The following is an 18,172-nucleotide window of genomic DNA, read 5'->3' on the forward strand; positions in this document are numbered from 1 at the left end:
GATATGAAATTTCTTCTCTACACATCAAGAAAATGGGTATTCGGTTTAAAAATGATGCTTTTGCTGACTACATCGTTCTAGCCTTCTATAAACAGAAACTGCTGTGATTGACCGAATATGAGGCAGCAGCACTAGCAGATTAATATACCGATAGACGTATTACTATAAATATACTGTATTGACCCAAAGTGGTGTTATAATACAATGAAGCATGTTTCGACTTAGTGAATTCTGCTTGCTTTTGACCCTCGGACTCTCCTTCTGCAAGTGCCATTACCTTGCCACTGGCCAATCACAGCGATGGCCGTCTGAAGAAAACTACCTCAAATATTAATAATGAACAAAATTTTCTGTGGGTCCCTGATCTGTTTTCTTGATTGTGTAAAACTGAGATTGCATCTCAAATACCTGATCAATCAAAGAACTCTCTCTCTCTGATCATCACCAACATTCCCTTTGTCCTTCCAGGAATGGTGAGACCAATGACAGGGTTTGGTACCATGCCTGCAGGAGGGATGCCAGGTGTAGGGGGGATGTCGGTTCCAGCGATGTCTGCCCAGGGGATGCAGCCGGGCAGTTTCAACACTCTACCTAACAGACCAACACCAAATATGGGAGGTATGTGCAAACTAACCCATTGCTTACTGGAACCGGATATACCTTGTACAAGCCTATGGGAATTACAGAATTCAAGTGTAAATTTTGAAATGATTGATCATCCTCTGCAACTTCTTAAGGTTTCCATGGCTAAGAAGAATAGTGTAGTAGGTTTCACGGTGCACCATGTATCTTTCTTGGGCAAGTATTGGTCCTGAAAAGGGCCACCCAAACTTGGAACGTCCTTTTCAGGACCAACACTTGCCCAAGAAAGATACATGGTGTACCATGATACCTACCACACTATCGTCCTCTGCGCCGACATCCACAGATGAAACACTCTCCTGGACGTGACTTGTGATCTTTCCCTTCATAATCATTTTAAAGCATATACAGAGATGGCTTCTTTTTCAGTGATTTTCCCTAAACTCCCTGCAACTTTGCACCCTTCTTTTGGTATACATGTACATGTATGTTGTCATGATCTGAATCTTTTCCTTGCAGGTTTTGGAGCAGGCTCTGCCCAGCAGAATGCACTGGCAAGAGCTACTGCAGTGCAGGGTTCGCCAGAGAGGTGAGAGAGAGGTTTCCTTTCATTTGTTAGAAGACTTGGGACGGGGGTCACAAATTACTAAAATCAACTCCAAATGAGGGAGGGGAAAAGGTGTTATGAGAATTTGTTTTAGTTTTAGCCTGGAATTAAAGGTTTCCTTTCAAGACATTTGCTCTAAGAATGAGGGTTGGGGATCACCCGTTGCTAAAATTACATGTACCTTCAAGTAAAATAGATTATTATTATTATTTTTTTAATAATAGGTTGGTTTAAACAGATTTTAAGATTGGTTTTATCGACCTGTAAAAAGGTTTCCCATCATTTGCTTGAATACTTGGGGAATCAAAGATGGCTGACATCACATCAACTTTGAATTAGGAAAAAAAAAGTTTACTGAGAATTAGGTTGGTTTGAAGTTTTAGGGCAAGGCCACATTCCTATAAGGCATACTATAGGGCATATTTTTTTATTACAGTTATGGTTAAAACTAAAGGATGCAAATCATTGCCAGTCAAAAGGGCGCCTACGGCTATTGCCTATGGTTGGCTCGGATTAAATCAAGCCCTTGGGGTGGGGGTGTTTCATGAAGCTCTTCATAAGTTTAGAGCGACTTCAAGAACGACCGGTGGTCCTTTCTTATGCGCTAAACAACGCCAATGAACGTTTTGGTGTATACCATTCACCACAAGAAAAGGATCACCAATCGTTCTTAAAGCCGCTCTTAACTTACGAACAGCTTTATGAGACACCCACCTGTAGTACATTTGTGTTATATTGGTCACTATCATTGTTTATTCTTGATCAGGGTCTCGTTTCATGAGGACTTGTTTATAACAAGTGCACCATTTCAGTGACAGGTTACCTCTCAGCCAATCGAGTCAATGGGTTTCCAGTGCTAGTATGGATTTTCAGTATTTTGTCAATTGTATGGAAAAATGAGATTACCGATGGTTTCATGCAAAATACTGATTTTTAAAGTTCCAGTTTTATGTTTTGTCCTATGGTATTTCTTTGAAAATACTGATTTCCTCACAAAATTACTGATTTTTCACTTTTTGAAATACTGAAATGTTCTTGTTGAGCTTGGCAGCTCTGGATTTCAGTAACTTTAAACTATTTTTGGAAATATTTGTGTAAACAAGTTTCATGAAACGGGCCTCTCTATTACCATTTTGTTGTGTTCTTGGTGTGATATTCATGTGTTTTAATGTTTACCAGACTTCCGTTCAAAACACTTTGATATCAGGTCAATGCGGCCTATGATGCTGAGGTCATTGACCCTTGGAGGTTATGGCAGTCATAAATACCACTTTATTCCAAGGTAGCCTGCTGATCCCCTTTCCCCCATCACTGCATGAGATTTGACTTTCATCATCAGCTTGGTTCAAGGTAGCCTATGATCTCTGCGGAGGCTGCAGATTTTGTCTTTGCCTTTTCGAGTCTGACGCTGTAATAAGCAAAAAGTCTGCAATATGTCTGACGCTGAAGATTATGCCCAGTTGCTGCGAACAATCCAGTCTTGCATTAGGTCCTTTTTTCTTATTTTGGACTATGTCCAGTGGCCATTTTTTTGCACAAAAAACATGAACTTAATCCTAGAAAATGAAAAGATAACAACATAAAGCAAGGTGGAGGTATATGCATGTAGGCGGTGGCTGCAAAAGCCACTGTGTGAGGTCTACCGCATCAGACAGATTGCTGACGATTCGCTTGACAGCATCAGGCTTGTAATGGCAACTCGGACAAAATATGCAGTCTCTGTCCAAGAGTTCAGGCTAGGTTCAAGGCTTTTAATGTGTTCTAGGTCGACAGTGTCAAAAAAGGTCTTAATTGACAAATGAAAAAAAATGATAATATAGTCATACGTCTTATTCTTATAATAATAGATGTATACTGAGAGGGTAGCAGCCACAAAAAGAGTAAACCTTATTTGCTGCTGACCATTAATAAAATATAGTAAAATAGAATAGAATTTATTTTTGTGAATTACAAAAGAAATAAATAAATAAAAAAGACAATTCCTGTTACATATGATCATACATGTAGATTTTTTCATCATACTTATCATTCCAAATAATGGTGTTTTTGGCTTTCTATAATTGAGATGGATTGGATCTGTTGCAACAATTTGAGAGGCACGGCCCTGAAATGCATGTACATGTATGTGATGGTCAATGCAAACAAAATGGATTCATCTGAATTGTAAATGTTTGAAATTTAGTAGGAATAGACTTGATTCACTCCATTCAAATGCATAATTCATCATCGTTGCATTATGCCTGATCATGTCATTTGAAGCCCTGTGCACACTATACGACGTGATTGCTTAAGATCTAATTGCAACAAGTTGCCAATAGTATCTCCCTGTGATCGCATCACAGGTAACAGCACACATTTAACATTAGCTCTGCGATGCGCTGCATCTCCACGGTACGGTAGGCACCTATTACACGCAGGTTGTCTCCGCTGCATCAGCTCAGTAAATTGGTTGTGATGTCATCTTCTAAGACACATCTGATTGGCTGAAGTAATCGAGGCATATCGCAGGAAGATTCGACCTGTCAAATGTCTAAGATTGGGTCTGCGATTCCTCTGCAGCAAATCAGGTCGCAGCTGCAGCATGTTGCGGGTTGCCCACATTCTGCTATTCTGTTGTAAGCGGATTTTAGTGCAATCGCGTTGCCTAGTGTGCGCTGGGCTTTTGTATGCAAATCAGGGTTCAGAATGTACTCTGTGCATTATGGTTCATGGAAACTCATTTCAGCTTCGTTCATTGTAGCTTTCTCAGGTTGGTGTTTCATAAAGCTTTTACGCACAACTTCACGTGCAACTGGTGACCCTAACCTAGATCAAATTCTCAATAGTCTGAAATCCAGTCTTGTTTTGGTTTGATAACAATCTCATTGGAAACAAACAACTCAATCTTTTGGGTTTAATAACATTCTCATTGGTAACAAACAATCCAGTCTTTTTGGTTTAATAACATTCTCATTGATAACAAATAATCCAATCTTTTTGGTTTAATAACATTCTCATTTATAACAATCATTGAATGAATACTTTGGCAATTTTTCAAGATCTCATGAAAATTATAGAAAATTTACCCCAATTACGCTGTAGGAGGAAACATTTTTGGTGTCTCATTTGCCAAAAAAAAGGGTCAACCAGTCATGTGTACAGTCTTGCGTAACTTCGGAACAGCTTTATTAAACGGCCCCATGCTTCATGTAGCTTTAGGAATTGCATTCTGAATGAGATACATGTATACCATGTAGAGCAACTCGCACTGTAGGGCTGTTTGCCTTGTAGCATGTCACAGAGCAGTGACACAACATTTGCTCCAGCAACAATTGCTCCGGACAGGCTTTATTTCATCTCAGACATAGGGTTAGGGTTGCAATAGGGTTTTATGTTGGGTTTAGGATCGGGTATAGTGTTAACTCCAGGGTTGAAGTTGGTCATTCCATTTAGTGTGTGGAATTTAGAGCGGAGCGATTGTTGCCGGAGTAAATGTCATGGAACCCACGTCATCAAGTTGCCGACTTGTCAGTGCACGGTTAGTGAGCCTGGAAATGAGCTGAAAAGGGAGAGGGGTGGTGAGATGTATAGCATTATGAACCACCGGGGGGGGGGGGGGGGGGTAGAAGCGTGTGTTCAATTTTTAGTACCGATTTAATTAATAACTGGTAATGTGGCAAGAGCAAAGAGGGTTTGGTAAATTTCAATTGTACGTTTGGTATCAAGAGGATAAAAATATTCTGTTTTTATTTTTTTCGATCCATTTGCCAGCAGCTTATTTATTAACTTTTTTGATGTTGCATGCCACTTGGGCAGAAAAAAAATAGCCAAACTTTTACTACATAGCACTGTTCCTATTTGATTCTTCACCCGTTCTTTGTGGTTTGGTGATCTGAGAACTGTAATATGCACTCAACTGGCATCAATCCTGTATAGTCCAGTTTATTTTGGGCTAACTAGAACTAGCATGTAACTATTTTGCTTCGTCCAATACCCTAATATATGAAGTTACAATGTGAGACGAACATGTATAAATTTAGTTAAATTCTCTGGCAGATTTAAGAGCTTGTCTATCGGGTCTGGCCCTGCCATGTTAAAATCTCATTTTCATGCTACTTTCGTTTTGTCTTATTTCTTTTATAGGGCACGGTCATCCTCTATAAACGCCGACTGGGGTGTACCTCATAACTCGAAGCTCAAGTTCACCCAGATGTTCAACACCCAGGATAGGACTAGGAGCGGGTTCCTGACAGGAGCCCAGGCTAGGAATGTCCTGGTCCAGTCTGGTCTGGGTCAGGCCCACCTTGCACAAATCTGGTTCGTACATGTATCTCAAGCATGTGGTGGTTCTGGGCTCAGCAACATGAAGAAAGAGTTTTACAATTGATCTTAGGCTGATTTCTATGATAGATTGCATTGATTATTGTGTGTGATCAATTGTAAAAATGATCCACTCGATCAATCGCTAATCATTATGTTGCAGGCCCCTGTTCTTAATTGTCTATATCACATACACTCTGATAGCAGTGACTGGACGGTTTTCCTCGTTGACTTCCGCAAAGATCAATGTAATGACTCCTAATCCTGTGACGTCTTCAATCCTGTTCTTACACTGGATCAAATGTTAACAATTTCCCCGAGTTTTAATCACAGTCATAGTGCTGTGAGAGCTGAAAAATGCAGCTCGATTTAATTGTAATAAGACACCTTGAAATAAAATACACATGCACATGTTTCTCCATAGACTGCATTGTATAAATGTCTTTTATTATCAAGTATGTACTGTATTCAGTAGGATACAAATGAATTATGAAAATAGTAATGAATATTCAAAGAACTATTGGCCAAAAGTATGAGAATGCATACAATGCATGTATATGATGTCACTGATTTGTTTTATCTGTATTTCTAGGGGTCTCTCTGATGTCGACAATGATGGGAGATTGACTTGTGAGGAGTTCTGTGTGGCACTTCACCTTGTTGACCTGGTCAAGGCTGGGAAACCCCTCCCTGCTAAGCTACCACCTGACCTTGTACCCCCTTCCTACCGGCGAGGCCGCTCCTCCAGCTTGACCTCATCGGGGGCGGGAGGGGCACCCCCTACCCCCGCTCCGGCTCCCGCCATGCCCACCCCGAGCATGATGGCCAGTATGGGGGGTATGCCTCCTGCACCTATGGTTGGTGGCATGCCTCCCATGGGAGGGGCAATGATGGGTGCTGGTAGTGGTGGTGGTGGTGTTACAATGCCTGGTGCTATGCCAGGTGTTATGCCTCCTCAAGGAGGGTTTGGGGCTATGGGGGCCCCTCTCTCCCCTGCCCTCGTCAAGCAGCAGAGCGTGGACGAGCAGCAGCCTCAAGAAGAAGAAAAGAAATTCACTCCAGGTACGTGTTTCATCAAGCAGTCTGCAGATGTGTGAGAGTTCACCTTTGATTTCAGCTTTTTGTGATTCAGATTTTCAGCATAATTTCAGCTTCATTTTGCTTTACTCTGTACAAAAGTATAGGCCTTTTTTTCAATTTTTACATCTTCCAGACAACTTTACACAGAGCTATTGTCCCTTCCTTTGTGCCAAATCAACAATGAAAGTTGTGGGTATATCATTTATAAAGAAAAACAATCATCTTTCTTGCGTGAAGCCATGTGTTACTTGTTAATGCTGGGAAGAGCTTGGGATGTACAGGGAATGACAGGAAATGCTCGAATAATATGCTTGAGAAACACTTGGGCAATACCTGAAAATATTCAAGAAATGTATTTTGTAGTTTTGCCCTTCATTTTCAAACTATTTCCCATTTTATAAAAAAATTATCGGGGGCTGTATTTAACAACAGTATCTCTCACTCCAGCCAACCCTGCCTACACTGTCTAATGTCGGATGAAACTGACACTAGGCTTGTGGATTGGGATAGAAATGGGATAGGATGCAAATAGATACGACCTAGGTCTGATGAAGCTTGCAGCCTCTGCGTAAAAATTTACTAAGACATGTAAAATTCTATGATTGTGAAGAAAAAAAATATTGAATGTGAATGGGGAAAAAATTGATTTTTTTTTGTCTAGTGAAAAGGTAATGGAATGAAAATAAGGATTGAAATTGAAAGAGGAATGTGAATTAAAACAATTATATGAGGGAAACACTCATTCATGGTGAGCTTTACCAATTATCACTTCTTTTCCTTCCTGATGAATATAGTATCGTTTGAAGACAGAAAGAGACAGAACTTTGAGAAAGGTCAGCAGGAGCTTGAAAGACGGAGGGCAGCGCTGAGAGAAGTCCAAGAAAGAGAAAAGGTAAGAAGACAGACCCTGCCCACAGATAAGATCAAGACTTCTTGTACATGTATATGAGATGTAGGGTTATATAATAATCTAAGGCATTTATATTGCCCAATCTATCTAGAAATAATCTATTCTGAGGCGCATTGTTATTATTATTGTTTACTCCGGCTTTAGCTCAAGCTTCCTCCCAGCGCTCATTGCATTCACTCAATTAATCCTGCAGGGTACCCATTCACCTCACCTGGGTTAAGTGCAGCACAATGTGGATCAATTTCTTGCTGAAGGAAAACACGCCAAGGCTGGGATTTGAACCCAAGTTTCCCTGATTGAAAGACAAGAGTCGTAACCACTAGACCACGACGCCCCCTGATATACATGTTGGATGTATGGTTATTGCAGTAAATGGTCCACTGGTATACATGAGCACCCACTTTATTATTAATCCAAGTTTCTGAGGGGAGTGTTTCATTACACAAATAGTGATATCCAGTGACAAATAAGCTCTGAGCCAATCAGATGTAAGGATGTTGGTAGCTTATAACATAATGAAAATCACTGACTTTTTGTTTAATGTTTTAATACAGGAAAGGCAAAGGGAGATTGAAAAGCAAGAGCAGGAGAGGAAAGAAAGAATAAGGTAAATATCATAAGCAATGTTGATAATAAAGGGAAATGTATTTTCAATGGGTGTGTTAAAAACCTTCAAACTTAAAAACTCTCAACTTTGTGTAACTGATTAATGAATTACAATTCAAAAAATAATATTTGGAAAATTAGAGGAATGAATCTCCCCCTTGCTGTGTTGGTGTCCCTTTTTTGAAAATGTTATAGTTTAAAAGGAAGTCCTCTCTATTACTCATGAAATTGGTTTTATGGAATGCAGGGTAATAAGAAAAAAATATATATTGATGAAGGTTTGATGACTATCCATCAAAGAATAACAGCGTTATTGATTTTTTTAAGTTTCAATTTTTGTTTTATGTCACATGAGAGCAGCTACTCCATACATGTTTGTCATGTAATCACATTTTTCGATGGTTCAAGATGACTGAAAATATTTTTCTCATGTAAAATGTTATCTCTGATGGTATGATGAATGTACAACTACAATTTTATTTGTTATTTATTTTTAATATTTATTTTTTTATTTACTATTGTTTTGTTTATTTATTTATTTTTTTTTTTTGGGGGGGAATGGCATTTCATGGAATTCATATCACATGGCATGTGGAGGAGCTGCTCTTTTGTGAGCATCAAAACTTTTAAATATGTTACTCTGTCAATATTCTTTGATGGTTTTCATTCATTTATTTGTGCCTTATTTTCTATATTTATCAAAATCTATGTAATGTGCGGGTAAATTTTCCACTTAAATCAATGAATTATTGTCTGAATTTGTCATCATACTTTATTTTGAGAAGCATAAATATTGCCAATTTGATAACTAGGCTAATTTACTGATTACAGGTTAGAGCAGGAAAGGCGGAGGCAGCTGGAGTTGGAGAGAATGATGCAGAAGCAAAGAGAAATCGAAGCTGAGAGAGAAGCCCAAAGGTTAAAGTTAGAACAGCAAAGAGAGGTGAGTTACCCAGGGCTGGGCTTTATCTCCACTACTAGTTGGGACTTTTCAGTTTCCATGGTCACTAGTGGACCTGGCCGGTATCCAATCCCATACTTGAGCCATGATTTAAAGTATTTTACTCAGTATTCTGCTGAAGATAAAATGCTTAGCCATCTTTGCTAGTCAATTGCTATTTTTGGCTAAGTCATTTGCTTAAATCTAAGTCGCCCCCCTACCTGGCTTAAGTCTGGCTAGCATGCAGTTTACAAATTACATAAATGTGTGTGCATACAAAGTCTGTATACAAGGTCGGTGAGGGGAGAGTACTACAATGCATGGAGAATGCACTGACACACACTGCCTGTGCACTTTCCTGGCAACAGATGTTATTTGGTGGAAACCACATCATTGATATGTCAGGCAATATTAGTCAGGTTTGGGTAAACCCAGTGTCTCACATTGCTCTTGACTAAATGTATATATACTGCTTCTACTACTATTACCACTACTACTACTACTACTACTACTACTACTACTACTACTACTACTACTACTACTACTACTACTACTGCTACTGCTACTGCTACTGCTACTGCTACTGCTACTGCTACTGCTACTGCTACTGCTACTGCTACTGCTACTGCTACTGCTACTACTACTACTGCTGCTGCTACTACTACTACTACTTCTACTGCTACTTCTATTAACTATGTTGTAACTACTACGACTATTACTACATACTATTGACTATCCTGCAACTACTGCTGGTGTAACTAAGCTGCTGCTGCTTTTAAGACTGCACTTGTACTGTAAATATTACTGAATTTTTAAGAATAATGAAATTTAACAATTATAAAACAAATAATGATATTTTTTAATTTTCTTTGTAGGCCGCAAGGAGAGAGCTGGAGAGACAGAGGCAGATGGAGATTGAGAGACAGAAGAGACAAGAACTGGAAGCCAAACGGATAAAGTCCCAGGAGGAGGTTTGTCACCTCAAGGCCACCAACAAGACGTTAGCATGTGAAATTGAAACTCTGGTGAGCAACATATAATTTCATTTCAGGGGCCTGTTTCATAAAACTTGTTATAATAACAAATTTGTAGTATCTGTTAAAAGCTACTGAAATCCTTCAATCTGATTGGCTGATAGTAAATTTGTTATAGAAGTTTATAGAAGTTTTGCATTTGTTATTGTAAGAAGGCTTTATGAAATGGGGCCGAGGTGATGATGATGATAATGGGCATTGCATGGAATTGATATGCAGATTGAAATCTCCATTCATGTTGTGACGTTGATCAATGCTGTTGATGATAATGATATTGGTGTGAATACATTGTAGGAACACTAGCCAGCAGCAGATAATTTCAGTTTATGTTTAGTCCCAAGTGTGTGTTATGGTGATGTTTATGATATTTTGTTAATCGTTGCATAGACAGTGGTGGTGGTGATGGTTGTCATATTGAGAAAGAGGGGGAATGGTATAATGATGGTGGTGATGATGATGATGATGATGATGATGATGATGATGATGATGATGATGATGATAATGGTGATGATGATTTAATGAGGATGATGAAGATGTGATGGGTGTGATGATGATGATGATGATGATAATGATGATAATGATGATGATGATAATGATAATGATGATGATGATGATGATGATGATGATGATGATGATGATGATGATGATGATAATGGTGATGATGATTTAATGAGGATGATGAAGATGTGATGGGTGTGATGATGATGATGATAATGATGATAATGATGATGATGATGATAATGATAATGATGATGATGATTATGATGATGATGATTATGATGATGATGATGATGATGATGATGATGATAATGATGATGATGATGATGATAATGACGATTTAATTAGGATGATGAAGATGTGGTGATGGGTGTGATGATGATGATGAAGATGATGATAATGATAATGATATTAATAATGATGCTAGTCTCTTCTGCTTTAAGTTTGCCTTTGAAAAATATTTGACTAAATTCGTGTGATGCTTTCTCTTTACAGGAGGACAAGAAGAACGAGCTGAATAAAAAGATTAACGAGAGTCAGAACTATGTGCAAGAACACCAGACATCAATCATACTGATGGGACAGAATAGGGATGTCAAGGTTGCCGAGATAGACCAACTCCAGCAGAGAATAAAGGTGATTCTCACTGTTCAATTCTGAATTCTGTAATTATCCGAGGCATCGTATTTTACAGGGACCACCTGGGCCCCGTCTTACAAAGAGTTACGATTGATCCAATCAATCGCAACTCTATGGAAATCCATCAGTGTCATAATTTTTTCAACAGGAAATTTCGAAAATGTCCTTTGTAAACAAAGGAGAACACACCAATTGTCAAGAAATCAATGAATTTATGGTTATACATTCATATCTAGAATTTTTTTTAACAAACATGCATTTTATATGTTGACTTTGCTAGCTTTCCATAGCTGCGATCAATCCGATCAATCCCAACTCTTTGTAAGACGGGTCCCTGGGTCTAGTTTTTTTTAATTTTTATTATTATAGATTTTATTGCTTCAAAATCAAATCACAATATACATGTACATAAATAATAGCAGCAATATAATAAATCATATACATAAGTAAAAAAAGTGTTACAATTCAGCAAAAATATCTTGATACTTGTTTAATGAATTCCATTTATCAAAGTGAACTGAAAGTTTGCCTTGTTTTACTGCAATTGCTCGCTCTACTTTTTCTAAAAAAATAATTTCATTTTTAAAGTGTTTGAAGATTAACATTTTCTCATTGTATTTTTGTTTATAAATAAATAATTTTGCATAAAATATAATGGTATTAATAAGACTATTTTTAATATTGATTCCAAAACAAATATCCAAAACTGAAAAAGGCAAAGTAAGAATGTGTCTAGTTTGCATTAGTGTAAAAACCAACGTCACACTACATCTATATCCTGTCTGCAATTTGTTTTTTTAGATACAGGTACGTGGTATTTTTCATATTTTGTAGCATTATCAGCGATATAAATGTTTAAATTATGGATATCATTCTGGCATGAGATATTGGGTTGATATATTTTGTTTCATTTGGGAAATTATGACAGGTGAAGCAGGAAATTGTTTTTTTATTTTTCCATAGTATAATAAATATTATTATCTCAAGATTTCTACAGTGCCTTTTTAAAAGTGAATAAGCACTTGAAAGCAGTAAAAATAAGCAAAACTGAAACTTGAATAATGAAAGTAAACGTAACAAAAAGTGATTTTTTTTTCTCTCTCTCTGTCTTTCTGCAGGAATTACGTCAGTTGAAGCAACAGAGAGCTCAACAGAAGGATGAACTACAGGTCCAAGCTAAGAAACTAAATATCAACACCCAAGTCTGTGAGTAAACAATTATTATGACCTCACTAGGACCACTTATCCCATGTTTTTTGGCCCACTTTTTTTTTTAACTGGTATTTGGTGTGAAGGGGTCAAGGGGAGGTTGTCAATTTTACTACATGTAGCTTGTCTAGCTTTGCTCCTAGCTGATCAGGCTTCCTTTGGGGATGACAACCCTCGCTGTAAAGGGGGAACCTCTGTTTCAGTCCCAGGAGCACGTGGCTTCGGCCCCTGGCGATATTTGGTTTGGGTGGACTGCCCATTTCATCTCATTACTATTGTCATGTTACCAAATTAATGGTTTATTACATGGCAGTCATGGGCCACTTATCATCATTTTATGATGGCAACATCAGGCCCAAAGAACAGTCTAAAAAAAAAGGGAAAAAAAGAGAAATTGCCAGTGCAGGTCTAATTGCTACTTGGTTTAATTACCAGGAGGTCTGATGGCCACTTTAGCAAATTTTCACTCGATCTTATATTAATTTATTTGGTGCATTGGTAATGAAAAACCACTTGCTTGTTCCCTTGGGGAGAAACGCAGCTCTGACTTCCCACAAATCACCTTAGCTACCTTTCGTTTTACATCTATCTGCCCCATAGTTCAATAAACTGTATGGGCAACGCACGACCTTGCGACAAATTTTGCCATGCGTATTGTTCCTCCGCTTTCCTCACTGTATCACTTAGCCTACAGCCTGTCCATTCCTGGATATTATCTTCCCATCGTTTTTTCTTTGTCTGATTCTCCTTCTGCTTCTCTTATCTATGCTCTGCATATTTTTCTGTAAACCTAGTTTGTTCTCTTTTCTTGTTACAGCGGATACATATGCTGCAGTGATGACTAGCTATGACAACAAACAAAAGACTCTCGTGAGGATGAGGGCTGCTCTGGAGGAGGTGGAGAGAAAAACCGCTGCCAGTCTCCAAGACACGGACTCCAACCATTCAAAACTTGCTGTAAGTGAAATACGGTTCAATGATCTAGCTGAATGGGCATAGAGCATATTCATCTTAAAATATAGCACATGCTATTCACACATATTTTTATGGAACATGGGGGATGTTTCGCAACGATTCAAGCATGACAGATAGTTGAATTTGAATTCCCAGTAGCATGTTTCAAAACGCATCGCTGCACTGGCGAGCTAAATATTGTGTGCGCGTTGGTACGAAACTAATTTTGAAGCACCCCCCAAGTCAACGATTGGTTTGCTGTTCGAACCCTTCACAGGAGGAAAGTGGTCTGAATATCCAGCCTGGCTGTGACTTGTGTACAGAAGGTCTAAAGCAAGTTCATATTTGCTAGTCTTTATGCCAAGATCCACTTTTGCTCAGAGTATATCAGTTTCTGTCCATGCAGACTAGTCAATGCTGATGTGAATCTTACCTTGTGGCAATTCTAAATCGAGAGCTAGAAATCAATCTCAAGTCAGATGTAATCGATCTTGATGATGATTTGTGTGTTTAACAACTTCAGAAATTAATTTCAGCTGTTCTTTCTTTCACTGAAGGAATTGAAAGCGAACCTGGTGAGAGATCAAAACGAGACGGATCAGCTGCAGAAGCAGCTAAAAGCCAAGATGGCCGACTTCAGCACGATCAAGAAACGCCTTGAGGACCAGAAGAAGCTCTCACTCATTAAACAGAACCAACAGAATGAAAAAATAAGGTAAAATGCTTCATCTTCTGGGAGATGTTGCAGACAGAGTTGCCATCTTACAAAAATGTGATTTTTCACCAACTAGAATCGCACATTTTAAACTTATTTTTTATTTTGTAAGTTGTGATCAAACACAATTCTTTCTGGAAAGGGTCCATAGTCATTGTGCGTGTTGAATGTTAAGGAGCAGATAAATCAACTCTCTTCTTTGTAATTGAATATAATCTATTTCTTGAATTAAACATGTGTTGCTTCCTATTCTAAACCATGGTTCAGTGATTATGCAACAAAGTGTATCAGTGACTTTGATAGTATTCAAAGATGATAACTATACATCATTCCTGATAGCTCTCAAACATTTTTTTTTTTTTGAGGGGGGGGGGGGCTTATGGGCACAAATATGCTACATTGTATCACAATATACATTGGGAATATGGGAATCAATTTTTTCATTTATTGTGCAACTTGTAGTGCCATAACTGAGCAACATACATGTACATGTAAAGTAGTGTTTTGCTGAGCTGTGTTATATGGTAATTTTATCCTCCTCAGGCAAGACGCATTGCAAAAGAAGAAGGAGGAGGACGAGAGTAAGAAGAAGTTCGATGCCATCAGGTTAGCCCAGCAGCGAACGGAGAAAGAGAACGCAGAGGCGGAGAAGAGGAGAAAAGAAGAGGAAGAGAAGAAGAAGAAACAAGAGGAGAGTTCGAAGAAAGCTGATCCATTTGCTGCCTTTGGTGAGTTTCCTTTTCACTTTACACAATGGCCCCGGTTACACAAAGCGATGCAACCGATCGCAAGGCTTGATTTACAATTGATTGCATTGGTGCAGTCCATTAAACATCAGCTGTGTGATCCATCTCTAAACTTTGTGATGCATGGTCCAGGGAGTATTGTTGGCAAGTGAGGATTTTATGAATATTTTGTCAATTCTGACATCTTTTTTTTACTTTGATTCGCTGAGAAACACACGTCAGGTGACTAACTGTTTCTTCTTCTTCTTCTTCCGTTGAGTACAGTCCTCTTTACAGAGTATAGTCGTACTTGGCTGAGGCCGCAATCACAAAGACACATGACATTTGGTGCAGTTTCTGTGGTAACTGTCAGATTAATGATTCAACTTAACCTTTCATTGAACACTCCCTCTTGAAATGAAAAATGTATGACAAATTTCTTTTATAGTGAACAATGTTGTATTGTGGAAATGAAAATAAATGCTAGTAATTTTTTATTCAGATTATGATTGAATGTTTTTACCTTATGTATCCTTAAATTCTTTCATAACAACCTGTATCAAGGAGTGGAACAGGTTACCTTCTGATATTAGGAACTGTACAACTCTTTATCGGTTTAAAGTGCAATGTAAAAAATACTTCTTTGAAAATCTATTATCTTAGTTAATTTAGAAAGTTTTTCTTCCATAGAGTCTATTATGTTTTACATGTACCTCGTAGTTGGCCACCCTAGTCATGTGTGTTGGGGTGTGAGGGTGTGTGTGTGTGTGTGTGTGAGTTTGTTTATGCTGACACTTATTTAATGTACATTTTGTACATATTTGTAGTTGATATATATGTTTATTATGTACATGTATTCTCCTTTGTCATTTTATACATTTAGATCTACATCTTATTTAGAGGTATATACTGTAGGGCCCCACTCACAAGCTGTGCTTCTTCGGGGTCCTAGAAAACCGTTCATATCGTATCATGTATTCTTTTGTACCATCTGATCATTGATTTGTACTCATAATATGTCTGGTTTTTTTAATAAATTGAACTTGAACTATTTCAAGTACGATGCCTATGAGGGTGATGATGATCCACAGCATTGTACATGTATATAGTGCCATATTTCTGTTTCTATTTAAACCGATTCATAGTTCATTTTCCATGATAGCGTATAGAAATACGTTGTGGTCACACATGATACTGTACGACATATGCATTTATACAAATAGGGTGTATCATTGAAAATGCTGAAATAATACACTTTGTAAGGCACTGCTCAGTTATTTACATTTGAAATTAATAATTGCACCAATATAAAACTAGAAAAATTAAAAATGACGTGTTGAAAAAAAGGGCAATTTATAACTTGAAATTATTGAGTGGTGACCCCTTTTATAAGCATCGCTTCTCCGGGGTCTCCGAACCATCTATTTGTTTTGGTTTTTTTCTGATACTTTGTTAATACTGTATATTGTACTGTTTTTATCCTTTTGATGGTTGAATAAATAATTGAATTGAAATTGAATTGAATTGAATTGAATTGAGTAATGTAATTGAAATTATAAAATATTATAACCCTAATGACTATTAAAAAAAAGTGAATCAGTATATTGCCAATGAATTTGAAGAACATTCATAAGCGAGGGCTCATCCAATTAAGTTAATTTACTACACATCTTCTGAAACAATTGAGTTTATTATATGTATTTATTGATATAATGAGCTTGGGTCATTATTGCTTCTTATTTCTTTTATTCCTTTCAGGCTCAAGTGAGAATGACCCATTTTCTTCAGGCTTTGACGGTAAGTACCTGTACAGGAAGAGGTGTTGTGGCTCAGTGGGTAAGTCTCTGGACTTTGAACCACGAGGTCCAGGGTTCAAATCCCACCATGGCACTCGCATCCTTTGGCAAGGTGTTTATCTACATTTGCCACTCCACCCAAGTGTAGTAAATGGGTACCCGGTAGGAAGGAATTCCTTGAATGCTCGAGCGTCCTATCAAGATAGCTGTGCTAATGTAGAGCCGGGGTAATAACTAATAGTATGGGTTTATTTCCAATTCGTCCAAATGCCAACTGGTCTACTGTCATTTGGTCTACCATTAGTTCGTCCACTCACCACATGGTCAACTTTCATTTAGTCTAATGCCATTCCGTCTAATGATTAGTTGGTCCAATAGCCATTTAGTCCAAACACCATGTGGTCTAATTAAACTAAAGTGTTAATTGTGCAAAATGAATGAAAAGAAAATGAGTATTAGACCAACTGGTTATTAGACGAAATGGTAATAGACGAACTCGTGATTAGACAAAGTGATGATTGAACCAAATGGTTATTAGACGAAATGTTGATGGACGGAATGGAATTAGACTAAATGAAGGTAGACCATGTAGTGATTGGACGAGTCGGCAGTGGACGAATTTGCAGTTTACCAATAGTATGCCGTGCTTAGAACATTTGTATTACATGTAAGTGCTAATATAAATGTTGCATATTATTATTATTGTTGTACTGTGTACATACAGATACATGTACCACTTCAATTTCCAAACATTGATTGATTTTAAAAATAAACAGATCAGTAGGCTCAAACAGAATAATCATGGCAGCTCAAATGCCTATTTCTAGTGTGGCAAATACGGTGAGGGCAGTGAAAATGAAACGTTTGTTTGTATGCAGGATGAAATGAAACATAATGTATCATTCGAAATAACATTATAGCTTTGATTGGTCCGGATTGGTGTTCAAATTTAAACAGCAACATGAATTGTGATTGAAAAAGCAATTACCAAACTCTAGACCTTTTAGATCGCGATTCAGAGGAAATATGAAACGTCAAAAAAGGTACGTTTTGAAACACGATCAGCTCAGATTTTACGACCTTCAACATCGCGAATGCAACAAAAGCGACACTGAACAAGATTGGGTTTTTAAACACCTCTACTCTAGCGTTGGAAGCCTTCACAAGCGCATGCCAGAATTTACCTATCTTGTGATTGGTCAAACTGCAAAATAAGCTGCGCTAATGTGAGTGGAAAAGTTAGATGATCAATAGATCGTCAGCTTTATATTTTCGACACTGAACAGTGCACCCCTAATTGTGTTTGTGTTCTGCGTTTTGTAATTTGGTTTTCAATCATGACTCATATTGCTTTTTAAATTTGAAAATCAACCTTGAACATGCCCCTAGTATGAATAGAGTGATGGTCAAATAATACTCCAATGGTTTTAAGACACTTCTCTCAGTCTCTCCTTCTTCTCTCTTGACAGGTAATGAAGTTATAAAAACCGATCCAAACGACCCATTTGCTGCATTCTCAGGTATCTTATCTCAAGTTTTACGTTTGTCATATTCTCAAACATTTGGCCCAAATTCACA

At 37.9% G+C, this 18,172-nt stretch overlaps 1 protein-coding gene across 1 annotated transcript in view; it reads left to right on the forward strand.

Moving 5' to 3' along the window:
- LOC129258767 (intersectin-1-like) overlaps positions 1–18,172 on the forward strand; it is a 51,407-nt gene that overhangs the window by 16,518 nt on the left and 16,717 nt on the right. Inside the window, exons 6-20 of the mRNA XM_054896997.2 lie at positions 469–618; positions 1,102–1,171; positions 5,312–5,485; positions 6,081–6,550; positions 7,363–7,460; positions 8,033–8,085; positions 8,916–9,027; positions 9,900–10,049; positions 11,052–11,192; positions 12,314–12,401; positions 13,222–13,361; positions 13,916–14,073; positions 14,617–14,801; positions 16,557–16,595; positions 18,064–18,114. Of these exons, the coding sequence (XP_054752972.2) occupies positions 469–618; positions 1,102–1,171; positions 5,312–5,485; positions 6,081–6,550; positions 7,363–7,460; positions 8,033–8,085; positions 8,916–9,027; positions 9,900–10,049; positions 11,052–11,192; positions 12,314–12,401; positions 13,222–13,361; positions 13,916–14,073; positions 14,617–14,801; positions 16,557–16,595; positions 18,064–18,114 (2,079 nt within the window). The remainder of the gene's footprint in view (positions 1–468; positions 619–1,101; positions 1,172–5,311; positions 5,486–6,080; positions 6,551–7,362; positions 7,461–8,032; positions 8,086–8,915; positions 9,028–9,899; positions 10,050–11,051; positions 11,193–12,313; positions 12,402–13,221; positions 13,362–13,915; positions 14,074–14,616; positions 14,802–16,556; positions 16,596–18,063; positions 18,115–18,172) is intronic.

Source organism: Lytechinus pictus, chromosome 4 (assembly GCF_037042905.1).
Source record: "Lytechinus pictus isolate F3 Inbred chromosome 4, Lp3.0, whole genome shotgun sequence".
Taxonomy (NCBI): Eukaryota; Metazoa; Echinodermata; class Echinoidea; order Temnopleuroida; family Toxopneustidae; genus Lytechinus; species Lytechinus pictus.